Consider the following 27,378-nt stretch of genomic DNA (forward strand, 5'->3'; position numbering starts at 1 on the left):
TCACTATACACTGCTACTATTTTGCCCCTAAAAAGACAGCACTTAGAGGATACACTGTTTAGGACAAGGTAATGGAAAGGTCTAGATTTTTCTATCTCAAAAATGCCTCTTCCAGCAAAATCTAATTTTCAGTCGTCACAGTTTTCAAGTATAAGCACAACTGCAGTGACAGAACAAAGACTCACAGTTCCCTTGGCAACACAGGTCCAGACTTTGTCTTGCATTAGCTTTTATCCCTCCACATAAGTCAATTACAGAAAACAGTTACAGTTAAGAGCCAGTTCCATACACATTTGTTCAAGTGTTTTGTACTACAAAGGAAACACTGAATGGTAGTATACATACCCTACATCTTAACCACTCTGATCACTCTTACTCCACTGGAGTGCAAGATTTTATAAATAAAGACAAATATCTCTTTAAATGTCAGTTTCTCATCTTTGTTAACTAAATCATCTACTTAGGACACAACAGGCTGCATTTTTCTGAGTGATGACAGATCAAAACTGGTTCTGTCAAAATTAGGCTAACAGATCAATCAAAAATATGCAGGTACTTAATCTGCAAAGCTTGAAACTGTACTTTTTTAATATTTTATTCTATTGTGTTATTAGCCTGAATCTAGTGACCACCACAACATGAAGCACCTTTCAACATTTTTTCTGTGAGAGAGGAATCATTGAGAATGACTGGAGTGGGCAGGAAGGAGGTCCCTTGCAGGACTTTTGAGGTAAGTGCCATCACTATGTCCTAGCACAGCCTGTGGGAAAGGCTCACAGCAGAACTCTTTGACTAAAGAAATTACATTAGTATACAAATCAATGCCAGGAAAATTGGTTGTACCTACATATTTAACTAGATACAAATTAATTAATCAGTACACCTAACTGCAGTATGTTCTGGACTTGGGCTGCTGTTCTTGCCTCTGCTATCAAATTGTTCTGTGAGCCTGGTCAAAGCTTTTTCATTTTTACTATGCCTGTAAACAGTAAAGATACAATTTACCTTCCTCAAAGAGGACTGCAGAAAAGGTAACCAAAGCTTTGTTGCTATTTGCTTTAGGACACATTCCAAGCAAAGGATCATAACCAAAGTAGGTGCATTGTATGAGCTCAATCAAGATACCAAGTTGAACATGTACCTACAGAAACTGAAGCAGTTTCCTGTATACAGTAATATTTGTGCTCATATTTTTACACATATATGTGCGTGTTCAGGAAAACATTTACATGGCTTAGCCAGGAGCCAGCTTAAGATTTTATAAAGTACATCTACAACCATCACCATGTTTAATTTCAAGATTTCCCACAGTAGTTTCAGGAAAAACCTCATCTTGTTTGAGGCAGGCAAAGAACATATTCCCAAAGGTGTGCCCCCCTTGGTGCCAACAGGCTTTGCTGCTCCCTTAGCACCTGCTTTGGTCACCTGCACACCACCACAGCTCATGACTGAGGTAAAAGTACAACCTCCCCTGTCCCAGAGAGCCAGGTCTGGCCCCTGAAGGAAGAGCAGTACCTTCACAGCAGGTTTGTTAATCGCATTATGGCATTCAATGTGCTGGCAGTGAATAGGATTCCAGGCTGCAAAACCAAAACATGGCTGATTAATAAATGAGAAGAGATATTTATATTCTTTCTGTCTAGCAGTCTCAATTGAGAACAAGAGCCTCTTGTACTAAGTACTATACAAATATGAGTATGATACAAATAGCCATTCCTCATGAAGCTCAGTAATTACAATAAACAACCTTGAATATACCTGCCTGACTTATTTACAGTATAATTAAATGAGCCATGGATTCAGTAAGAAAATGAAAAAAGTAAGACACAGACATTCCTGTTGCAGACTCAGTCTCATCAGCATCTTGAAATAATTGACTATCCTTCCACTCCAGAAGCAAGATGGTTGGAGTAGCTGAGTAAATTCAGTTACTTTCCCAGACAAAATGAAAACACAGCTGGGACAAAGGAAAAATAGTCCAGTGACAGAAGGAGCCTTGGCTGTGTAATGACAAGAAGTAAACAACAAAGGGATGCTCAAACGGCATCACTTGGATGCTCTACAGGATGCCCCTAGGTCAAAATACCATGGAAATGCAGATAATACTCATCACATTCTGGGGTATATTAACAAAAAACTTACAAATAAGTGAAAAAGCCCAGTCTATCCAGTACTAGTAACAGCTCAAAAAGAATACTACCATAATTAGTTTACAGACCTGCTTGCGTGGAAAAAGTGATGCAGAGCAGCACATGAAGAATTTTTTTTTTTCTAAATAGTCAAGAAAATTTATCAACCCTTCAATGGAAGGTTTTGGAACAGATCAGACAAATTCTACCGGGAACATTCAGGCTGCACTTGAGTTGGTCTAGGGGTCTTCTAGGATTTCTTCCAACCCTTCATTTTCATGTCACATTTAAAATGTCACATTCTGGTCCAGGAATTTTAAAAGTGAACAAAATCTATGTCATATGACAGAGATTGTTTGAAACAGGTTGAGACAGACAAGCAGGAAAAGCAATGAGTTGCTGCTGGACAGTCACCCCTGTAGCAGCACTATCCCATCAGTATCTCTGGGCAGTCTGGCAGACAGAGGACTTTGTACCATGAACCTACTCCAGCTGCACTCCTGACTTTGTCCCCCATTTTCATCCTATAACCAGCCTTGAGAATTTATCCATTGTACTAACTGCACCTGACATCACATGACTTTTTTTGACAGTAACAGGCAGATAAGAAGTCTTAGCAACAGCAGCAGTGTTAGCAGCTGACAAAACAAAAGCAACCAAAGCAATAATTGAGGGGAACATAAACCAGATCTGTTGGGAGGCCCAGGCAGCAGTTTCACAGGCTATTTGTTACAAACATGATTGTTATTTCTTCTCCTATTCAGGTTTAGTTAATATTGTGATGAAGACAACATATTTACTAGCTATGAGCTGAGTTTCTATTTTTCATGACATGTTTTGAAAATGCAGATAAATGGATATTGCATATTGTTATGAATGTACAATTTATCAAACAAAAAGCGTCAAATACATCATAGAACTGTAAAAATGTGACTTTAACACTTGTTATAATTTATTTATTTTGGCCTATACAAAACCAGCTGCACTGACCTGTGTACTGAAGTCCTCTGTACTCACTGATCGCCCCAGGGGGTTTTAAATTGGGCCAATAGTGAAATAACATTTGTACTGCTGGAGGTTTAACTTGAGATGGTCCATAGGCTATTACATATAGCAAATCCTAAGGAAAGACATGGACAAAATGTTCATTTTTGCAAGGTAACACACCGCAATTCAATATATTGCACTTCTGTTCAAAGACAGCTGAACACACAAAATTAACACATTTCATGCCCCAACTTCCTTTGTATGCTCTTAGAGACAGATTAGATGACCAACTTGAATGATTCTGAGTTTGATCAGAGCATGCAACAGCAACCACCCATCCCACAGAGCACTACCAGAGCAAAATGAATTCTCTGTGTAGTCATGGAGCAAAGAGGTGAAATACAGATAAATCAACCAGATTCAGAGCAGACTCAGACAACAATACTCACAAATAGGTCTCATAAAAGTCCAGTCCCACATGAACTGAGAAGCTTGCTCATTATTAAAATTTCCATCACTGGAGCCACAACCACATAGTACTTAGGAAACAGAGCTCATTTCTATAAAACAGGGAACTGCCTCTGTAAACTAAAAATTAGAGTGACCTTCCTCTCCATAATCCAGAGGGAGGACTGGATAAAAAGATCATTTACAATTTCTTGGCATACAGTCAGTTCAATTTCCAAGCCATCTGGTTTTTATTACTACCCAAGCACAGTCATTTCCACAAAGTATATATGATCATAAACTTACTTTCCATACTTCTTGCTTATATTTCATGAGACATTCCAATAATTGGCAGTGATACACTGAGAGAGAAAAGACAGTATAGACTTAACATGGACATGGAAACTCAGGCTACAGAAGCTACATAATCAGCTGATTGGCTTTGCTTTGTCCATCCAGAACTCTATGCCTCATTCAAATATTTTTATTTTAAAGGGCTTGCTAAAGAATCAACGCCCCAAGAATCATCACAAAATATAAGAAACCGAATATTAGTAACTTCTCTCTGACAAAAACGCAGGAAGATGATTACCATGAGGGTACAGCTTTTTGCACAGCAATGGAGATCTTTTTCAAACACATCCAGCTGAAAAATACCGGCTGATTCACTAGAACTTTGTCCCTGTGTCACAGTGTAAATGGGTATCTTGTCATTCACCTTGAGGCAACAATGGAAGTCACATTTACAATAGATCATTCCCACATATACAAAAGGCTATAGGAGCCACTCTGTATCAAACAAACATGAGAGCCAAGTGAACCACTTTACATGTCTGACTTCCCAAAAACCACAGGGCAACTTGTTCTCTGACACAGTTTGAACACAGAAATCACAGAAAAACAAAGACAGAACATTTAATGAAAGAAAACCTGACTTCTGCAAGCAGCTTTTAGAAATGGCGTTCTGCTTTTATTTACCTGTGTGAACCAAGTTAGGCTGATGTGACACTCCTCACACAATGCAGTGTGGGGCTCCTTCACACACACCATCTACCCATCCACACAAGACAGGAGATAGTTGACAGCTGATGATTATGCAATGTAACAGCTCACTGGGGTTAAATATTGTTTCAACTTGGTTATGTGATCCCAATGGTTAAACAGGGACTGCCTTGTTGGAGAATTTTGCTCAGAAATGGCTTAAAAGGCAGCTGTGAGGAGCAAATTCTCACAGCCTGTTTCTGTAAACAGCTAAGTTCTCAAGCCTGTCTTCAATAACATGGAGGCCTTGAGAACTTTCATATCAGGGTGAGAACACAAATCTTGGTTCCAATAACAAACCACAGGTATTGAAAACAAAAGGAGGGGTTAATGTGTAATCTGTGACCTATGATGAGCTCGAATTTTGTAATATGTATAAGCTTAATTAACACCACTATAAAAGTGTGTGAGTGAGATCTATAAATTGGAGTTCGATGCTGATCAACAAAGATGGGTCGTCTCCCTTCACTTCAATACTGCCTCACTTTTGTTTAGATACTCCTAATTACATTTAACTTCATTATAGTTCCATTAAGCCTGCAGCCAGAATTACCTGCCTTCTTTAGAAAAACAGTACCAGTTGTGAATTCAGTGATATTTGAATCATAGTATAAGACAGTTACAATGAACTTCTGTAGTCAAGGTAAGTGCTATTTGTCTCCAACATTGACATTATGTATATCAGTACTTTATTCTGATGTCAAACGTGAGTAGATCAGGGTCTCGAATCCTGGACCAAATCCTATTTCTCCATCACAAAGAGATCTCTTATCTACATAAGGATTATTTCCAGAATGATGTTCAGAAATCTCAGTTTTGACTAAAAGAAAGAACTTTCATACTGTGCTGGAAAACTACACAGTTTTTTCCCATAATGAAAACTTTTCTGATTGCATTTGACAATACTTCCTGACTGATAGTTTCAGAATGAATGATACCATGTTGCATGTTTACACATACCTGGGTTTGATGTGTACTGCATTGCAATCATCAGCATTGATGATGCAGACAGATTGACATGTGCTGGAACACCTTCTCGTTTTGAAGATCCCACTTAAAAGAAAGGAAAAAATAAATAAATTTTCTATTGTAATAGGAAAATCAGGTGAGAATAGCATGTAACTGATTCCAGCTCATGCAGATAAAATTCCTAAGGTGCCAGGTCATGAAAATAAAAAAAAAAAAAAAAAAAAAAAGTGGAAGAGAAAGATGCCTAAGCATTGATCTACAGAGCATAGACGAGCTCCTGGTTTTCTAGATCAGTGTGACTTCATCCCTAAAACTGCATCAACCAGTTGCCTTCTCAAGCCCTCTCCTTCAGAACCCCCAGACTGGTCAAAATAACATCACTTGTACAGCCAAGTGCACCTAGGCCTTGGATTGTAGGATCTGCTGAGAGCTCAAGTTGTAGCTGCAGACCAGAAACATCAGTCCCATGGTTATGTGAACTGTCCTGAGACAATGATGAACAGCAGCACTGACTGTCTTTTACCTCAGTATCTTTCACCTCACACAGGAAGTGGCTGGAGTTCCTCCTGGTCTCCCATGAAGTGGTTACTATTAAATAGCATATATTTGGAAAAACCCTGCAGAACTTTCACATGGCAACATGGCTTTGAAGGCAAGCTCCTACACAGAGATGTCACAAGTATCTTTCCACCCTCACAGCACTTCCCCAAGCCTGGCTGCCAGGACCCAAGTACCAAGCATTTGGGATAGAAGCACAGAACTGTAGCTACCAGCTCAGCGAGCTGTTTTCATCCCTCCCATCTGGCTCTCCAACTGCTTAGACAATCTCTTGCATCCTCCCTTTTGGTTTGAATCAGAACTAAAGGCTAAGGGAAGGAAAGGTTCTGCACTTGCCTTGCAAAGGAGCATATAATTCCCAGCAGGGAAAGACAAGGAGACTAATTAAAAGAACACTCAAATAGAAATGATGGAGAGAAGAGAGAAAATGGAGAATTTCTCCCTTTCTGTTCTCCACATGACCCAAGATTACTATAGATCTCTTCACTGCACTCCATTCATTTATTTTTTAATGTTATCCACACAAATAATTGCCCCCAAAGTATTACAGAAAGGTGTATTTTTATGTATTTAAATTGACAAATACTAGGCAGCTCTAACTGGGCAATTAAATATAGCCATCAGCAAAATAGTAGGACACAGTACTAGATTAGTAAATTTAAAAAGCAGCAGACTGGTTTCATAGAGAAATCTCACCAAAACACACAGAGAAGAAAGCCAGCATGACAAATGCAAATGCAAGGATGCAATCTCTATCAGGGACAGTTGGGGAACAGCATCTATTTAAGTAAACCAAGCATTCGACTCAACCAGTTATTCTGAGGTATAGTTCTGTAGATCTGAGCACAGACAGGATAAGTCACCATCTTCAGCTGTTCTTTAACAGGTTACAGCAGTGGGAAAAAGAGTTGTTTAATGCAAAATTCTGTTCTTAACACAGAGGACTTATTGCACATTCATATGAAATATATCTTAGCACTTTTGATTTGCACACTGTCATTAAATGTGTTAAAATTAATAGAGAAAACCTCATTAGGATGTACTAAAAATTAATATTTTACATGAGAAAACTGAGGTCCAAGAGAGTTAGAGGACTCTTCCAAGATCATTGACTGGTCAGAAAATACCCATGATAAATTTGCATTCAATTTTAATCTCAAAACACTGGACTATACTTCTTTCAGCATCTTCTGCATGCTTAAATGACATTAGTCTTGACCTTTGTATAAAAGTTGTTCACATTTTTCCACAAAGATTGGGAATATAGAGGTAAGGAAGAGACATTCACACAAAATCACAGAATGTTTGATGTTAAAAGGTACTTCTGGAGACCATCTTGGCCAATCCCTCTGCTCAAAGGCACTAGAGCAGACATCCAGGGCAAATTGTGTTTTGAGCATCTGCTAGGATGGAGAATCTGCAACTGCTCTGGAAAGCTGTTCCAGCGTTTGGTCACACACAGTAAAAGGCTTGTTGGTTAAAAGTGACCTAATATTGACCCTAATTATTCTCTCTGCAGAAAATGGTTACATTTCTCATTACGGGTAAGTCCCATCAAGCTTTTTGTCAGGTACATGGACAAGCATTCAGAACATGCCTCAAGATCCACACTGAGCAGGAAATATGATGTTAAGTATCCACATGACATCTTCATAGAGGAGAAGTAAAAAGAAAGAGGAGGAAAAAAGGCAGGGACCATGAGATTCAGTCCTAACTTCTATGCATAGGAGACACTGCAGGCACAGTCATTTAGTATAGAACTTAGAAAGTGACAAGAAGACAGAGAAGGAGAAAACCAGAAATTCACCACAACATCATCACATTGAGAAAAATCATACTCATACATCCAGATATAGTCCAGATGCAAAAATTATGCATGCTGCTATTGCATCTATTATTTCAGGAGCAGTTTGCCCATTGATTCTGTATTCACAACTCCCACTGCTGGCACTGAAAGTTCTATGAGTCTGAAAACAGTGATTTCTTAAACAAACATCACACTTTAAAGGAAGGAAGAATTCACACCAAAACACAGTGCAATAAATAAATAAAAATTATAGAGGTATTTCACTTTGAAAATAGTCACATTATTTAATATTTGTAAGGAGGTTGATGGAAGGAAGGAAATTATTTTATATTTGTAAGGAGGTTGATGTTCCATTACAATTCTACGATAGACCGAATTTTGACTTGTACAGTCTGATACTGTTATGTGCCAAGACAAAACAACACTAGAATGAGTTCTACTTACATATAGCCATAGGCAGAAAAGATGTGCTGAGATACTCTATAATATCCTTGTGCAGAAATGGAGGAAAGGTGGCTAATGTTGAAATCATTGTATAGGGCAAAGTACTCAAAATATCATCACTGAGAAAAGGAAGTAAGCATGTAGTAGTGTAAAAAATTGATTGGCCAAGATCTGTTGAATAAAATGAAAGAAATATAGAATCATTACAATGAAAATGTAATTTTGACTATGTACTTTCTATGTACAAAACTAAAATAATTAATTATATTTTAATTCCAGCTTTCCTCTCAAAGTAATTTTGAAAGATAATCACTGTAGACAAGTGAATTCACCCTCAATTTTTAAGCCCCTCCTAAACAGAGGGAAACACCTGTTGAACATTACTCCAAAGAGTCTGAAGGGAATATGAAAGCTACAGCCTATAAAATACTCAGTTAAAATCAGTGCTGTTATTAATAATATGGTAATTATCATTTGAGGGCTTGAATTTAAGTAGAGATGTTACTAGAATCAGAATTTGAAATGTACATTATATTGAAGGCCAGATTTTGCAAAAATCATTCTAGTCTTTATCAGTCATAATAAAATAAGAACTTCATCTTAATTACCCTCAAGAATTCTGCAAAATACCTCACATATATTGACTACAGGAAGAGTCATTGCATTTTTCAAACCACACATGATTAAACTACAGATCTTGATTTCCAGGGAAACCACTGAGACTAAAAGTGGCCAGAGCTTAAAAGGACAGGAATATTTATCAAGATTTTCTGTACTTATTCTAATTAAACATATTGTAACTCTTTGGAAAGGATATTTAGTAACTGTGCAACATTTTAAGATGCAAAGGGAAGGCATAGTTTATTGTGTATCTGGGCATTGTGGAATAATCTTTATACTCTCTCCCAAATGAGAAAGTGAGCTGGTGCCCATAACCCTCTGATAAAGGTCACAGCACTCAGTAAAGCCTGAGTATGAACATTTCTCCTGCATTTGTTAATTATTCCCCAGCCTTAAGTACATCACACAGGCCTTCAGTCTCAGCTGTGCAACTGGTGTGACTTCAAACTGTCTCTGTAAAGCACAGAGAGATCTGTAGCTGTAAACACCCCGGGTCACAGCAAAAATTAAAAGTGGCAGCCCATTTCAGTGGTTCTGGCCAGCCTTCTATACAAGAGTCTAATGAGACCCTCAGTGCTACAGAGTGCTCCTCCTGCAATCCATATCCACCCTCCTGCAATACAAATCCACCAGCTAAATCCACTCTTTTACTACCTGATCAGGCCAAAGCTCAGGATTGCCTTGCACAGCAGCTGTACTTACCCAAACAACACGGATTGTTCTGATAAAAAAATATATATTTCTTTTAATCAATTACTAAGCTGAGGAAGAAATAAACAACAAGTTGTACTGCAAAATTTGATTCTCCGCACACAAAACCATACAAAACAGCAAGCCATCTCCCCTTGCCCCAGGCATGAGTCAACCAAATTATTCCTGGCACATATTTATCTAAAATGTTCTTAAAAACCTGCAAGACAGTTCACTCCTTCTCCTGTCAATTCATCCTAATGCTTAATCATCCTTATCATAAAAAAATCTTTTTCATTAAAAAAATTTCCATTGCTGTTAAATATTTAAGTGTGTAACTTCTTATCCTGATCAACTCTAACCACAAATAGATTGGTTAAGTTTATTTCTCCTCACAGCAACCTTTACATATTTTCATATGATAATCACATCTCCCTTCCATTTTTCTCTAATCTAGATAAACCAAATTTTTTCTTGTTTTCTCTCACTGTTCACATGAGAGAGACCTCAAATCATTCTTGTTTTTTTTTTCCTGGACTCTTCACAAATAGTACATGTTTTTCTTGAAGCTAGATAGACAAATCTAAAAATTTTACTCCAGCTGAATCTTTACTAGGGCTGTTAGAATAATAAACATAATGCTTTGGGTGCCTCATACATTAAAAAAATGTTTACACATTGCTAGAATAATATTTATATGTTAGTGACTTGGTCTTCTCTGATCTACTGTTAACACCCAGAGCTCTCTGCAGTACAGCTCCCAAGCTGGTATCGCCTCTATTTCCTTTAACTTCCCTCTTAAGCAGAGTATTTTACATTTCTCCTGCGGAGACAATTCATAACAGAATGCAACTTGCCACAATTACTTGAATCATATATCTCTCACACAAAGCACATGCTAGCAACCACCTTTATAACACTTGTAAATCCAAATTCTATCAGCTAAGTAAAAAAGTTAAATTATTTAGTAACACTAGACCCAGCAGAGAGTCCTGTAAGATTTCCCACTGTTATACCCTTCCAGCTGCCAAGCCACTGGTAATAATTCCTAGAGTGTTTTTCTTACTCAAGTGGGGATCATGTCCCAGGATTGCCTTTTGGTGTAAAATGGCACAGCAACAAAAATGTGACTAGGGACAGGAAAACCACTCAAGGTGAGCCACTGTGTTGCCATAAAAAAAAGTTTAAAAAATAAAGTCTGCCCAATGTCATTTGTTCTTTACAGGTCTCCACTGATTGTTAATCATCACCATGTTATCTATTTAGGAAAAGATTTTTTTGATAATTAACTCCACCATTTCTAAGAATTTAAGTTAAGTAAACAAGCCTGTATCTTGCTAAAGGCCCTGCTTTTGGGGCATCATACCATTTCCTAGTGCAGCAGTCTTGGATTCAAACATACTGCTGCCAGCTCAAAGGGGATTCAGCACTTAACAGAAACAACTTTCCTCCTGAAGAATTTCAGCAGCATTATCAGATAGAAAACCATCTTCCCATAGTGAACTATGTAAGTAATAGATCATGATACCACAGTGGAAATTAATATTGGCTAATACTTAGGGAGAATACTGGGCTACTGAATCCCAGTAGGAAAGGCTAACAGGTTAACAAGCCAGAGAGATGTAGAGCAGAACTTAAGGAAAACAATACAAATACAACACAGTCACAAAACCACTTGTAGCTAATTTAAAACATAAGACAATATTGTTTTTCTCTTAGTCAGACAGAAATACTGCTATCTATTTTACACAGGAGTATTTTTAAGCCATCTCAAAGCACAATTACTGTAGTTTTTTCTTCAAATAGATATATACTATATTCTGTGTAGAGATGGACCTTCACCAGAACACTCAATCTGTGCATTTCTTATAGGCCAGATACACATTTGCAAGCTCTCTGTGCATTTTCAAGAGACCCACCCCAAAAAGACAGACTGAAGTTATCTCAGCAGATTCAAGTTAAAAATCTGGGTATTTTTACACCCATCTGTGTAATTTTTGTTACATACAATTGTATTCTAGTTACATACCACCAGCACATCACTAAAAATCAGACAACCTCAGAATTCAAACCCAAATCCACATTATGCAAAAAAAATTCCTTTATTTGAGAAAGTCAAACAGAACACTTGGATATAAATGCATCCCAGGAGATTTGAAATCCAGATCCAGGTCAGTTTAGGCCCATCTCTTCCACTGGATATATGCACCACTCATGGATTCACAGCACTGGCATCATTCAAGGGCCTGCTTACCATGTTGCCCATGTTGTAGCAAGGGAACTAGATCCAGTAGTGTCACCAGTGTCACGTAAAGTCCTTGATAGTCCAAAGATGGGTAGTCTGATAACTGAGCATCACGACTTTGCTGGCCACGTTCAGATGGAGCATCTCGCAGGACGCTGTAAAGGAGGGAGCGAGTAACAGTAGGGTTGATGGAACTGACCTGTGGTCTTAGAGATGGGGTGAGTGGGAATGGCACAGGAAAAAGACACATGGTCATGGGCACTGTCAAATTGGAGGCATCTTGATTCTCCTTCTTCCCTGTGCGGGACAAAATGCTGTTGGGGGGACAAAGAAAAAAAAGAGACAACAAAGACACAAAGAACAGCACATTACATTGAAATGACACTATAAAACAAATAATAAAAGACCAGATACATCCCACATAAGATGCAATCACTACCAAAACCAGCATGTCTACAAATCTAGCAACCATTTACTTCCATGCTTCAAGATAAGAGAATTAAAAATTGAGGTCTAGGAAAATTTCATTGCATCTCATGTGTTATCTGGTTCATAAGGAGCAAAAATATAAAAATGCATGTTTCAGTGCCCTACCCATGTTTCACAGTTAAGAAAAATTCTAAGAATCAAAAGTGTTTAGCTGTGTCAAAACAGGCTGGTATTTTGCTCTGAGATTCTGAGGATTTTGAGAGATTTATTTTTTCCCCCCTATAATCATTTGAGCCAACTGACTGAAAACATGCAAAATATAGGTGTGGCACTTGCAGAAACATGTTTTAGCAAAGAATAAACATGTGTGTTTGTTAAGATAGTCTTAAAAATCACATGTTTATTGCATTAAAATAATGTCTGTATGTATTTTATGATACTGTTTCATGACCACTCACTCAGTATCATTTGAGATAATGAAGTTTAAACAGGCACATGGATTTAGAAATAATATAATATTTCTAAAATGTTAACTAAACTACATTTGGAAAAGTCATAAAATAATATATAGTAGATGGTCTTTAGCATATGTTTGTGAGCTAATGATAATGGTTGTTTATGTGTGTTTTTAATTTTGCCCATGTTTAGGGAGGAAACAATTTGCTTTATGAATACAAACACTCCTTGGGTAAATAGTTACCTTCAAAAAATCTAAGGGCTAAGCAAGCAAGACCAATTATGTAACTGCAGATCAGACAGTATGTTACCATACACTCCTGCTGTTACTTACGTTATTATTCAACATAACTCACTATAAACTAAAGGAGAGATAATTTCAAAAAATAAAAATAATTTAGTGGGAATCAAAATAGAGGCTATAAGTCAACCAGCTTGTTATGTAGTTTTAAAAATGTTGCAAACATGGTTGTAAACATGGTAATCTAATTTATTTTAAAAATAAACCCCACTATTTTAAATAGAAATAAATTCTCACTTAAGCAGTGTTATATTTTAGTTATCAAGCACTTATAGGGTTAGTTCATAATCTCCATATGTGCCTATAAAATATAATACACCTTTTAAATATATTACCCACACACAATACTTTTTTTTTTCCTTTTTAAGCACCTTTTGCACCTCTCAGTCATTAGGATTTCCAAAAGCAGTTGCTGTTGGTTTAACTCTGTTCCCACAGTCAGTGTTAGACTTATAAAAGACAAGCCAATAGCACTAAGATTTCCACTGACTCATGTAGAGCAGAATTATATCAAGAGAGAGCACTTCTGGAAACCTCTCTTCTCTGTAACAGTACAGAAATCCCTACCATACAATCACCTCAGCAAAGCTTACCCCCCAGTTAATTCAGCAATTTACACAAGTAAGCCAAACTCTTGCTAAGGTGCTTCTAAGATAAGGTGTCATTCATTTGCCATATATAAAAACACTTTTACAAATACAATTATTTGCCAAGCGGCTACTATCACACGGCTACTTGGCCACTATTACATCACCCTTGCAGTCAGAGATGACAGATATAATCTGTCTTATAAAATTACTTCTTATTTTTTTCTTTTTTTTAATCGTGCCTCACATATTTGGCAGACAATTTTGGTTTCTGTTACCCAATGTCCAGTAAGAGAAACATGATCACTGTCATGCTTTTATCAGAACATCACCTAAGATCTAGTATGACTTTAAAAATGAATTAGCAGAGTGCTGATTCCTTCTAATTTGCTTGATGTTCATTTGCCATATTTTATAGCTTATGTTTAGAGATATGAAGGTACTGCACTACATTCCTTTGTTGTCTACCAACAGATAATACCAATTATCCATCTCTTTACTTGCCAAGACATCACTCCATGTGCACTTATTTCCAGAAAGGATATTAATCCTTTCTTTTTACACTGAGCTACAGGCCCATCTCTGGATTAGATGCCAAAGCACACTTATTTTATCTTGATCAGGGCATCCTTTAGTTTAACAGCAATAACACTAGATCTCAATTCCAGATGGAACCACACCAAATTTATTAAAAAACAAATTTAAAAAACCCCAAAATTTTATGTCCAGGCTCTTGCCTGACCTGTATTTTTAAAAGGCAATAAACAGAGGAGCCAAAATTGAAAATCTAGGAGGTCCCTTAGGACCAAGATACAACAGCAATTTGCTTCTGGTTCAATTCAACCAAGTACTGAGAATTTGGAGTATCTGCAAATCATAACTCCATACTGAACTTACTCCATACTGAACTTGCTCTGCAATAAGGGGCAAAGCTACCGAGGCTGGTTTCAAGATGTGTATATCTTTGCTGCAAATCTATCCCATAATTACTGCCTTCTTGGACAGCTTTCCTAAAATGCCTACAAGTGAAATTACATCTCACCAAGGCAGCACAACAATGACCATTAATTAGCCACCATGGCATTTATAACTATGCTTCACACAAAGTATTTTACTTAGAAATACATATGGAGAATTTTCTTCAGGAAAATGTGAAAGAACAAGCTTTTCTGCAGGATGTTTATTAAGCCTTAGATCATTCCTCAAATGAGGGAGAAATCACTGAAAATGAGTAGGGCATGAAACAAATTCATGCTGTAATGTAAAGAAATGCTTTTCCCAAAGAGAAAACTAAAGAAGAATTAAATGAATCAATGTGCTATGCATTGTGTATGGTGATTTTATGTGATGTTTGTTATAGAAATAAGGAATTTTTTTCAGTCATTCCACATCTGTTCCCCCCACCCCTGAGCTTGTAATTTATGGAGGTTGCATACAGAGCAAAGGAGCAAATTAATCTCTTGTGCAATCCATCTTTAACCAGCAAAATGACACCACATATGAATGTGATTCAAAACAGTGGGCACATCCCACTGAAAAGAACACAGTCAGCGTGTCCATAACAGGGAAAGGTAAAAGTGTAATAAACAGTAAAATCTGCTTCTGTAAAACCCAATCATTATGTGGAATTTCTCTGACCATTCCTTTATTATTTCTATGACTATACATGTTCACCAAGAATTGTTTGTCCCTAACAGCACAATTTCATTGCACATGCTCTGTGTTAAGCCAGAAAGATTATTCTCCACCATGTACTTCTATTACTGATGTTAAACCTTGTACAATGGAGTCTCAGTGTAGGAGGCAGAAAAGAGACTCAGCATGCAAAATATTCAAATAAATTTTTGAACACGCTCTTCAGAAAGGTTTTTAACCAGTCTGTTTAGTTTTAGGGTAAATCTTCCAGAGATCTGCACACAGTGGGTGGGAGTTTCCTTCTTTCCATCTGCCACACTAAATACAGGGTGTGTTGTTTTGCTTTTTTATCCATCTTCTTTCTTAGCATCAGCAAGTGTATAAACTTACACTGGTTCAACCATAGCACTGAGCCTTTGACCCACAGCTCAAACTCCCCAGTTACAGGGGTTTGGAATGTGAATTTGACCTTGCCTGAGTATCAGAACTCAGTCCACTTAAATTTAGATCCAAGCCCTGACATTAATTTCTCATACCCTTTTAGTTCTGGGGCTAATCAGATCCCAGATTATGAAGGATAAAGCCATTTGTGTATGAGGTATGAGTAGCACTTCTGCCCCACGGAGTTCAGCATCATCAACAAAAGGATTTTGGTTCAGTCCCATTTTGAATATGAAAGGAAACAAATGGACTTGCTAAATTGTGCAATTGCTGCCCTGATTTCTGATCTGCTCCCACAGTTGCTAAGTACAAAGCTTTTTCAGTAAGCCCAGGAACATCACTGCTCCAGGAGTGTGAAGAATTTATCAACAGGACAGGTCAGCTGTACATTATACAAGAAGACCACAGAGTGGGGGAAAGATGCTTTCTTTAAGCAGAACATTCTAAATCTATCCCGACCCAGTGAACTTCTGACCAAAAAGAAACATATCTCATTATAGCACTCGGTAGTCACAGCTAAAAGAGAAAATGTTCAGAATCAAGTCCAACTTTCTAGCTTTAACAGCTTAAAGGCTCAAAGTATTTAAGCAAAAGCTGTCTCATCATAAATAATCTTACTTAAACGCAATTTAAGTGTGTTTTGCACAAATAGTCCATCATAACAGCCTGATGTGGGAACAGAGACACATTTCAGAAGTATCTTTTGTGACTCTTTGAACATTTTTTCCCACTGCTCAATACAATGAGACAAAAGTTAATTTATTAACCCCCAAACAAAAAGTCCTACTGGGTGCTGCAAGTTTCCTCAACAGTCTAAATGAGAAGGGAAACAAACAGTTTTGCTCTTGAAATTTCGAAAGTAAACAGGAGGTTTCAAGTTTGCTGTGAACAGACATTCTACTAAAAATTATTTCTGTCTATGTGTCTCTCCTTTTAAACAGGGTCAAGGAAAATTTTATGTATCCCAGGCTCTTTAAATGTTAGAATAAACTGTTCTCATTCTCTCATGTTTAAATTTTTGCTTCTCAATTCGTATACATCATAGGAGTATATGTACAAATATATGGGTAAATTGTATTCTGTTAACGTTTCCTCCTCAAATAAGGCAATTAGCTTGATTTCCAAACTACCCTTTGACAGCAGGGACAATCTTTCCAGGTATAAATCAGGAAGCTATGCATAGAAATGTAATCTGAACTGCATTTTTCTGGATGTGAAAACTAGTGCCAGCCAAAACCAGCAGATAAAAATCCCCTATTCATGGTCAACAGCCATTTTGAAAACAATCTGGAAATATGAATCCACTAGGCAGCACTGTGGAATGTACATTATTCCTAATAAAGTCTCACATTTTTTTCCTTTTTTTTTTTGGAAGACAAGAATAGTATTTCCTACTCATAATGTATTCTCTCTTTGTGTGGCATTTAGCACTATATATTATTACTAATCATTAGACTACATCAAAAATGTTGGATCAGAACAATCCTGATGTGTTGTTACCACCCAAATCCAGATCTGTACACAAACTTTGTGTCTGCTCCTGCTGCTCTAAGGGACTGAACCAGAACCCAGAAGAGCTGAACCCAGTGAGAAGCCAGATCTGCTTGCTCCTCTGGCTCCACTCTGGGATTCTGAGGCACCAGGACTGTCAAGGAGGCCATGATTATACACATCTAAAACTCTACAGGTCACTTTCTCCACAAGTTCAGCATGTTTGTGCGTTCAGCTAAGTCTTAGGACCAAGCAAATGCATAATCAACCAAGTTTATTCTAGAATCAGCCACTCAGTAAGGGGGCTTAACTGGGCAAATTGGGCAACAGCCACTGAAGAGATTTGTTCATACCGTGTTTTTGTTAAATTATGCTCTGACTCTTTTTGGCTGACCATTGACCCATTAAATCTGGCAACCAATTCAAAGCCAATCAATATTCCCTACAACTCTTTAGCTCTTTTTTCTTCAAGAGCATTAGTCAAAACTTACCTCAATAACGTCTGAGAAAAGTATTTCAGAGTATTTGCAATGTCAGTTCCAGAGGGCACAGGGTAAATGTTGTGGAGAACCCGGTTGTGGTATTCCTGAAGGTAACGGATTTTGGAAGCAACTACATAAAAGACAAAAAGACAAACACAAAAACTTTCATTTAGGCTTTCTGCAGACTTTGATAGATTTGTGTCTGTTTCTTCCATTTTCTTTTTTTTTTAAATTTAAGTATTAAACTCAAAAAACCAGAAAAATCTCTCTGTTCCTTCTGTTCTGACTGAATAAATTGTAAAAGACTGCCAGGGAGAACACATGGAAGTGAATATCTGTATTAGGCAAACTTAGTGCCAGCAAATTAAAAAATATATATTGCCACTCTGCACTTCCTCCATGTCTCCAAGCATCTCAAGAGTCATTTATAATGAATGAGTCATTGGATCACAGGAGGTTCATGTGAGACAGATAAGTATTTCTACAGCCAAAGCAGAGATATAAGCTAAGACAGAAAGACCTTATGTGATTCACTGTGGGCCCTACATTTACTTTGTGCAATGAACTAAAGATATGAAAAGAGTGAAGTTTCTGCTGTTTGTTTGTCTTGGGAAGTGTGATCAAGCAGATAAGGGGATTTCAAAGAGCAGTAGCAGGTGTACATCTCCACTGAAACCAATTTTTGTTGTATTACAAGTAACAGTAATAGGAATCCTTGTTCAGGTTTGGGAAAAAAAGTTATTACCCCTCCTAGTTGCACTGCCTTACACTGCCTATACAGCACAAGCAGTTTCATGTAGAGACACCTACAGACACACAACTCTTCCTGCTCCACTCAGATGAACCAACTCTGCTCAGAGAGAGCATTGGCGGCATGGGGCAGAGGCTGCTCAGCTGTGCTGCACTGCACACACAGCCTCAGAAAGCACAGCTGCCTGGGAGCCCTGCAGCGTGCTCAAAGTGCACCAAGAGTGCTACAGGCAGCTAAAAGGGGAGATGCTTCTGAATTCTTTCAGCCCTCTAAGCATATGGATTATAACAGCCTTTCCCTAGACCAAGATACACCTTGCTCCCCTACAGGACTCCTTCAGTGTGGAAGACAAATCATGCTTCCTAAGCAAGCAATCAGTCAATACTTGGTTTTATTCTCACAGTCAAATGGCATTTACTAAGGAATGAATACCATTAAGTCCTGCACTAAACAGAAAGGTACAAACTACCTGGGAGACATTGCTATGCCCCTCACTGCTGAGATAGCTGAACAGTTCGTGAATTTCTGATTCTTTTCTGGGCCACTGGCAAGGTGAATGAGAATGGGTGACATTGTATCCATATTGCAGAAAAGACTGATGAACAGACACCAAAAGCAAAGTGTCTGCAAATACTGATGGAGGCTCAGCTTGAGATACTGAGAGCCCTTTTGCCAGTATAGGTAACTGTACTCACTGGACTTTCACATCCAGAAAATAATAGATTCCTTGAATGGTCAGCCACACAACAAATGAGGTTTGACAATTTCAAGTCAATTATCCATAAAATGAAGAACACTCAAATAATCATCAAATGAAGAAAACTGTTTTCTTGAATGCATGACAAGAAATCCAATCTAGCAGCACCAAATCAAGGTCATTCTTTAACTCATTTCCTGCTGTAAGGAGGGCATTCCCCAGTTCCTGCAGCAAGTGAAGCTTCTACAGACAATAGTCTCCCTCATGATATTACCTGGCTTCATCACAAGGAGAAAGCCCATCATGTACCTGAAGGGCTGGGGTCTGTGTGAAACAGCAAGCAAAAATGCAACCACGGACACTGTCATAATGCATATGCAAAACAACACACTAAAAATGCATAAGCATCTTTAATTACATTTCCTTTAAATCTTTTACTGCACAATTTATGAATAACTAAAAACAATCATGACTTTTTCCCCTCTCCCTCAATCAACTGAAAACAGGATTTTGTCACAGAGACTCAGATTGCCACCACGTAGGCCTGTGGCACACGACCTGTGCTCTGCAGGAGTTTATCCTGAGTGAGAGCAGCCATAACTGCTCAATGCACAGCCCCCAAACCACTGGGCTGGGAACATCTGGGCAGGATGTGTTCACTCCACATTACAGAGGCTGACTTGAGCAGTGCAAGGCTGTTTTCCCCTTCTCATCTCACACCTCATCCTTTCTGCCCGCTAATCTCAGTTTTAGTCCCAGATTTGCAGGCCATCTATCAGATTATTTAAAAGGTAGACATTTATTTTAACTGTTATAAAACTAATCTAGTTTAGTTTCTAGATTAAGAAAGCAATGACTTCATAAACATATTTTGTGATGTTGCTTTCTCTGGTGGGAGGAGTAAAAAAGTATGAAACCAAGTATGTTTGTAAAGGACACAGACTGAGCAAGGCAGTATCCAGCTTAGAACAATGCACAGCAAGGTGCACAGATTACTGTGGCTGCCATGGTTTGCTGTCAGATATCTGTAAATTAAATGAACTAACAAAATGCCAAAGATTATTACAGAATTCAGATCTAGATGTGTTTCAGAGAGCTGTGCGCCTCCTTACAGTTACTAACTTTCAATAAAGGGCATAATGTATCTAGAATCACTTAGAAGAGCTTCTTTTTAAGAAAGGTGGAAATCCGTTCATTTTTATTGATTGGCATTGTTGTGCAATTATATCAGGCCAAATATCAAAAACTTATTTATAAAGCCTAAATATAAACATTAGCTTTAGGCTAAAGGTTTCAGCCTCACTTCCCAGTTCTGTTTCCCAAAACTCTGACCATTTCAGCACAGCCTCCCAGAACACAAAGAAACTTCTAAAGGAAAGCCCCAGAGCAAAAACTTTGCCAGCTTTCAAGTTACAGCAAGTGTGTGAATGACCCAGCTTTCTGAGTTTCTGAGTACCCAGAGACACACTTCAAAAAGTGGTGTCACCCTGTGGAAGCACTTGGGCACTCTCATAGGGCCACCACAAAAAAACAATTAGGTTTCTCTCCAGTATCTACACAGACTTCACTAAACTCCTCAGCCCCAGTGTCAGCACTGGCTGAACTGAGAGTGAAACCATTAGGAGTCCTCAAAGATGGCCTTGCTTGCTCCACTGTCCTGGAGGGGAACACAGCAGGCATCAGGCATTCCCAGGGCATTACTTACCACAACTAAACACCAATTACTGCTTTTTAAGGTGATAAAGAATTCATTTTCTTTGACTACAACAGAACACCTTAGGCATGCTGCAACGAGTCAAATGATCAAACTCACTGTTGATATATCTGGTACGCAATACAAGATGTGTGTGGTCACAAAAAAGAGCAGCTTCTCCAGCCAACCTCCAGACTGACACCATTTTACCTGTTGTACATAGAACCTGCTCAAGAGCTGTGGGATTCAGCTGTTTAGATCAGCACATCTTCTGTTCCAACCAGTGATTCCTCAGTTGCAGTGTTTCACTGATGCTCTTGGTAAACTGAGATTCATTATGACTTGGAACTTGAGTCCTTCCCAAGACATTCTGGTTCTTGCCTGTCACTCACTGAGGGCAGAAGCATCAACAGCGACAGCTGGGGTTTGAAAGTTTGACTGGTGGTGATGTATGCACACCAACACATCCTTGTCAGAGTCCATTACTCAAAAATTGCTGGTGAGAGAATCTTGAAGTTATGTAGAGACATTTGGTAATGCCATAAGAACTAGTCAGGGAAGCAGCCTTGGTAAAAAAATACATTCAGCAGGTTAGAATGCACAGGACATGTCCATTAACCAAATACTCTTCCTGGAGTGTCATGAAAAGAAACATTAGAAGGCAGAAAGATCTGAAATCTGGACCCTAAGTAAATCTTGAAATAGAGAGCAACAGGGACATGGCAGGCCTGGATGCAGTGTCTTGAAAAGTACAAAGGGATGAAAAGAAAAAACAGCCAAGGATAAAATATGTAAGAGGAGCTCAAACAGAGCAGACCAAAAGCCTTAGGAACAGAGGAAGAGAGAAGACAGGACAGAAAAGGAAGAAAATGCCAGAGCCAGTGCTAGGACAAAAAGTAGCACAAATTCTTCCACATGGCAGTGTGAAGGAAGTGTAATTAATGTATAAGTATCACAGGAAAGAAGAAACAATTACAAAACTCAGGTGCAAGATGGGGAAGGCAGCAACAACAGAAGGGTACAGATCCAAACATTGCACAGTTCAGGGCTTCTGCACAATCAGAATATTCTGTCTCTAATTATGAGGCTAGAACTGCATCTTTACAGCAAAAAATTAACATCTGCATAATATTTTTAAAGCAAGCTCATTCATCACTATAAATAAGCAGTAAACCCTAACAGAAAAAATTACAGGTATTCTTTTTGTTAGATGGGCTCATCATAGGCATATATAAACACAAGGATCCTTCTCAGTGACCTGGAGGAAGAAGAGAGCAAGTCTCAGCATGCAAAGTGTCAAATCACATCACGTCATTGTGACAAACATCAATCCAACCTCCTGGTCACAGACTGCCTGTTCATAACCATGACACTGTATCAGGCAAGAAAGTAGCTGTGACATGGGTGACAAGCTCAAGTACCCCAATATTTTCTACTCAGCATCCCATCAGGGCTCTTGCAGACACACAGGTGTCACGAGCAACAACAGTGGGGAGCACTTGCACAGCCCAGATGCAGGTATCAACCACCATGTCATCCACTCCTGCTCTGATCAGCTCTAGCCAACATGGTGGTTCCCGCAGCCGTGACCAGGCAGAGGCACGCTGGCCGCGGGCAGGGGATGCCAGCACCTGGGGATCCTGCTGGGAGCGGGCACTGTGCAGGCGGCCTGTAGGCGACACACAAACCCCCAGCCTGCATTCACCCGGTGAAAGGTGAGCGGCCCGGGTAACAAGGGCAGCACGACTCTTCGGGCTCCATCTCACCGCAAGGCCACCTGCAGGGTGGCGAGGCGTGCGTCACCTCTGCTCCCGCAGGTGGCCGCATCCTTCGGGACGCGGCGCCGGCACACGGGGCAGGCTGCACCGCTCCCGCCGTGGGGCGGGGGGCGAAGCCGGCGGCCTCAATACCGACTGTGCTCCCCGATCCCGCATTTCCCCGCGGGCTCCCCGGCGCTGCCTTTGCCGCCCCGAGCTGGCCGCCCGAAAAGCGGGGAGCTCCGGGGGCTGCGGCCACCAGCACCGGCGGCGGCTCCGACAGAAAGCGCCAGAACGCCGGCAGCCCCCTCCCCCTGCACCGCCCGCCGGCGGCCGCCGCACACCGCGGCACACGGAGCCCGGGCAGCGCTGCCCCGCCGGGGAGCAGCGGGCGGGAGGCGGCGGCGGGGCAGCGCCATCGGCGGGACGGCGCCCCCGGCCCCGCTCCCCTCCCCTCGGACGGACCCCGGCCCGGCGCCCGCCCGGCCCCACTCACACTGCTCCGCCTTGGTGGACATGCTGCCGGCCCGCTCTGCCCCTGGGCGCCGCGGAGCGCCGGCCCCCGGCCGCGATGGAGCTGCCGGTGCCCGTGCCGGTGCCCGTGCCGGTGCCGCCGCCGGTGCCGCAGGGCTGCGGGCCGGGGAGCGGCGGGCGGGCGGGACCGGGCGGGAGCGCGCTTAAAGGGGCAGCGCGCCTAGCGGCCGCGGCAAACAGCATCCCCAGGGGGCACGGCGTGGGAGACGGGACGGGGAACAGGAGACTTGATGGGATGCGATGGGGAGAGGGAGACCGGCTGGCCCCGGGGCACCTGCCCTAGCGGGGCTGTGGCCCCGCCGAGCTTGTCACAATGCCGAAGTGGGAGCTGCCGAGCCGGGAGGTTATCCACACCTTGATAAGCGTCGGCGATGCCCTCGGGGCCGCCAGAGTGACCGCGGCTGCGGAGGGGATGGCGGTGCCCCCGGGGCTGCGGAGGGGCCGGCGGTGCCCTCGGGGCTGCGGAGGGGCCGGCGGTGCCCCCGGGACCGCGGAGGGGCCGGCGGTGCCCTCGGGGCCGCGGAGGGGCCGGCGGTGCCCTCGGGGCCGCGGAGGGGCCGGCGGTGCCCTCGGGGCCGCGGAGGGGATGGCGGTGCCCTCGCCCGGCCCCGCGGGCGGCTCCGCGGGAGCTGCGCTGAGCGAGGACAGCGGTGGTGGCACTGCCCGGAGCTGCGCTGTGCATCCGTGTGATCTCTGCCACAAACAGCACCCTGTTCTCCCCTCGGCCCCCGGGCTCCGGCTGTACCCCGGGCGGGCGGGCTCTGGGTCCGGTGCCTCTGGGCCGGCTCTCCCCGCCTGGTCCCACCGGGCACCGGCACCTCGGCACCGCCAAGCCCTTCCCGAGGAGACAAGGGCTGCGCTCAGCCCCGACTGTGCCCCCTCCATCACCCGGTCCCTGCCATGGTGACTGCCCCAAGACGACGATGGGATGAAAAGACCTTTGTCCAGTTGTGATGGGAGTACAGTAATAACAATTAAACTCATTTGCTCCAGGAGAAATTATTTCACTGCTGTGTGTCCTGTCAGCTTCCCCAGCGTCCTGACTTGACCTTACCAGGTGTCAGAAATTAAGGGTGAGCTATGAGTTTCTTCTCTGAAACTTTCCATACGAGTTTTTCAGATCCTCCCTTCTCGGAAAAAGCTATGTGGAAGCAGCAGTATTTCATCAGCCAGGCCATGGGAGTCTTGAGAATTGTGCTGTGGGGGTGGAGAAAAATAGATATGTTTTGTTATTCATTGTAGAAGGCAATGCCTCCAAATTACTGCTGCCCTGATTTGGGACAATGCACATTCAGTGCTATGAACCACAATGAAGGGGCAGATGCTGCTCACTGGCATTTAACTGGTTTGCTTTTTTCCTGAAAGAAATTTTCTAAAAATACTGCATGGGCAATATTCTTCAACACCATTTAATTAGGTACAAAACAGAGCTCTTACTGGAGGCCATAATTCTTTCCATGCTCCCTGCTGCTTGTGAGCCCCAAAGAGAGAAGTCAACTTATACCACTGTTTTCTCTTTTACATTCAAATATTTGAGAGTAAATATTTAAGTTTTTTCTTTTATTAGAAGCTTTATTTAGTGAAGAGAGTTATTTAGTGAAGAAAAGTTATTTAGAGTCATTTAGCTCAGAGAGGTCACGTGGTGCTGCAAACCTGCTTCCCCCAACTCTATGTCTCACGACATGGAGCATAAGTGATGAATATACAGACAAATGGCTTTCAGACTTCATTGAAATAAGATATTGAAGACAGGTTTCATCTTTGAATTTCTGTCTGTTGATGCAACAAATCAATCTGAACTGCTTTATTGCTCATTACAATAGAGAACTCTCTGCACTGAGGGGAACTGAGCTTCCATAAGTATCTTTAAATTATACCAAGTGTTCATGTACCAGAGTGGTGAGCTTATTAAAAACACTCAGGTTGATAAAGCAGGAGTATACTGCGAAAATATTAATTCCATTTCTCATGTAAAATTTCTTCTTTGGTTTAAGTGTCTGAAAATTGCAGCTATGCCTTCATTTACTGACCAAGGTCCTACATAGTACAGCTTGTAGTTCAGGTACATGGTAAACAATTTATTGCTTATGAGTCCTTCTGCATTGTCTAAACAATGTCTAAGCCCTAAATAAATCCTATACAAGTAGTCTGTTGTTCAGTCAAACAATTTAATACTTGCCTAGCTTGTTAATTCAAGTATAGAGACTCACACTTTATATTGTGAACAAATGCCATTAAGGAGCAACTATAGAAACATGGTACTCCGGGAATTAATTTCTCAAGTCTCTGGGCTGAACCAAAGTCATGGTTTCTCAGCAAGATCCTCATGAATATGCCAAAAAAAATGGGCACAGTGCTCCACTGGAAACCATTTTAAGCAGCTAAGGTTTATGTCTATATGGTTTTTGCCTCTGCACACACTCAGTTAAGAGAACACATAAAAGCTGCGGGCATCTTAAAGCCCACAAATCATTAATGAAAGAATATATTTTTAACATTAAAATAATGGGGAGTGGAAAATTCACATACCAGCTGATGAAGACTGTAAGAATAAATGCTATTTTCTGGGTTCATGAACAGAAATTTCACAGAATCATGGAATCTTTGAGGCTGGAAAGATTGTCTGGAGAGCTTATCTACCGACTTCCCTGCTCAAAGCAAGGTCAGCTCCAGCAAATTGCTCAGGGCCATGTCCAGCCACGTTTCAAATATCTGACCCCACAACTTCTCTAAGCAACTTGTTCAAAGGTTTGACCATCCACACAGGAGAAAGCTTTTTCTTCTGTTTAAGTGAAAATTCTTGTATTTCAGTTTGTGCCAATTGCCTGGGTCCTGTCACTGAGCTCCACTGAGAAAAGTGTGGCTCCATCTTCTTAGTGCCTCTCCTAAGGTGTCTGTACACAGTGACAGGACCCACTCCCCACACCAAACCTTCTGACTTTGGTGCTAAGCAGTCCCAGTTCTCTCAGCACCCTTTTATAAGACACATGCTCCAGTCTCCTCATCACTTAGCCCTTCCCTCAACTTACTCCAGTATTTTCAAGTCTTTCTTGTACTGCTGAGTCCAGAACCAACCCAGAACTCCAGTCAGGTCTAACCAGTGCCAAGTAGAGCAGTACAAACACCTCCCTTGACTTGCTGGCTGTGCTTTTCCCACTGCAGCCCAGGATCCTGTTGGCCTTCTTGCCAGGCTCATTGCTGGCTCCCAGTCAGCTTGGTGTCTGCCAGGACCCCATGTCGCTGTTTGCAGAGCTGCTTTTCAGCTGCTCAGCCCCATTCTGTACTGGTGCTTGATGTGCATGACTTGGATTTTCACCCGTTGAACTTCATGAGATTCCTGTTGGCCCACATCTCCATCTCCATCTCTTGGATGGCAGCACAACCTTCAGCTGCTGGTGCATCAACTGCTGCATCTCCCAGTTTTGCATCATCTGCAGAAGGTGTCCCATCACCTGGCTCACAGGCAGAGACACGAACCAGCACTGGGCTAGGGCTGTTCCCTGCAGAGCAGCACCAGTTTCCAGCTGGATTTTGCCCCTGAGCAAAACCCTCTGAGCCTGGCAGTTTTTTTGGCCGCTTTTCAATTCACATCACTGACAAGTCCATATTGCCTAGTCCATATTTCATTACTTTTTCTTTGCTGATGTAATGGGGAAACATTGACGAAAGTCTTGCTAAAGATAAACTTTCTCTGCTTTCTCCTCCTACACTGAGTTAGTAATTTTGTTGCAGAAGGCTATCAAGTCGGTCAGGCACGGTTTTCCCTTTGCAAATGCACACTGACTACTCCAAATAAACTTCCTGTCCTTAATGTTTTTGGAACTGCTTTACAGGATTATTTGCTCCATCATTTTCCCATGGATCAAGGTGAAGATAAATGACCTATAATTTCCCAGATACTCCTGCTTGTCCTTCTTGAAAATAGAAGTGACTCTTGCTTTCTTCTGTTTCTCAGTTGCTTTGACCTTTTTAAAAGATAGTAAAAATCAGTCTTACAGTGTCACTGACCAACTCCCTCAGCACTTGTGAGTGCATTCTATCATGCCCCAGGGACTTGTGTATATCTAGTTGTTTTGGAATGTGGCTTTTGCAGGATAGGATAGATAAGGTGTGGAAAGGATTTGGAGCATATTGTTTCTGTGAATTGTGCTGGCTTTTAATTAAGTTTTGCCTGCCTAAGAGTGTG

At 41.0% G+C, this 27,378-nt stretch overlaps 1 protein-coding gene across 9 annotated transcripts in view; it reads right to left on the reverse strand.

The window, feature by feature from the left end:
- Positions 1–23,234, reverse strand: part of UNC79 (unc-79 homolog, NALCN channel complex subunit) — a 108,454-nt gene extending 85,220 nt beyond the window's left edge. For 4 of the 9 annotated variants that reach the window (XM_063160065.1, XM_063160069.1, XM_063160068.1 and 1 more), the window contains exons 1-7: positions 17,770–22,917; positions 11,948–12,252; positions 8,383–8,553; positions 5,565–5,657; positions 3,870–3,925; positions 3,120–3,249; positions 1,516–1,580 (exon numbers count right to left, since the gene is read on the reverse strand). In XM_063160065.1, coding sequence (XP_063016135.1) covers positions 1,516–1,580; positions 3,120–3,249; positions 3,870–3,925; positions 5,565–5,657; positions 8,383–8,553; positions 11,948–12,252; positions 17,770–17,975 — 1,026 coding nt within the window. In that variant the 5' untranslated portion in view covers positions 17,976–22,917. Of the gene's footprint in view, positions 1–1,515; positions 1,581–3,119; positions 3,250–3,869; positions 3,926–5,564; positions 5,658–8,382; positions 8,554–11,947; positions 12,253–17,769; positions 22,922–23,154 lie in introns of those variants that run through there. The other 5 variants (XM_063160067.1, XM_063160071.1, XM_063160066.1 and 2 more) reach the window with 3 other exon arrangements.
- Between the last annotated feature and the right edge of the window lie 4,144 nt (positions 23,235–27,378).

This window comes from Melospiza melodia, chromosome 6 (genome assembly GCF_035770615.1).
Source record: "Melospiza melodia melodia isolate bMelMel2 chromosome 6, bMelMel2.pri, whole genome shotgun sequence".
In the NCBI taxonomy this organism is placed as follows: domain Eukaryota; kingdom Metazoa; phylum Chordata; class Aves; order Passeriformes; family Passerellidae; genus Melospiza; species Melospiza melodia.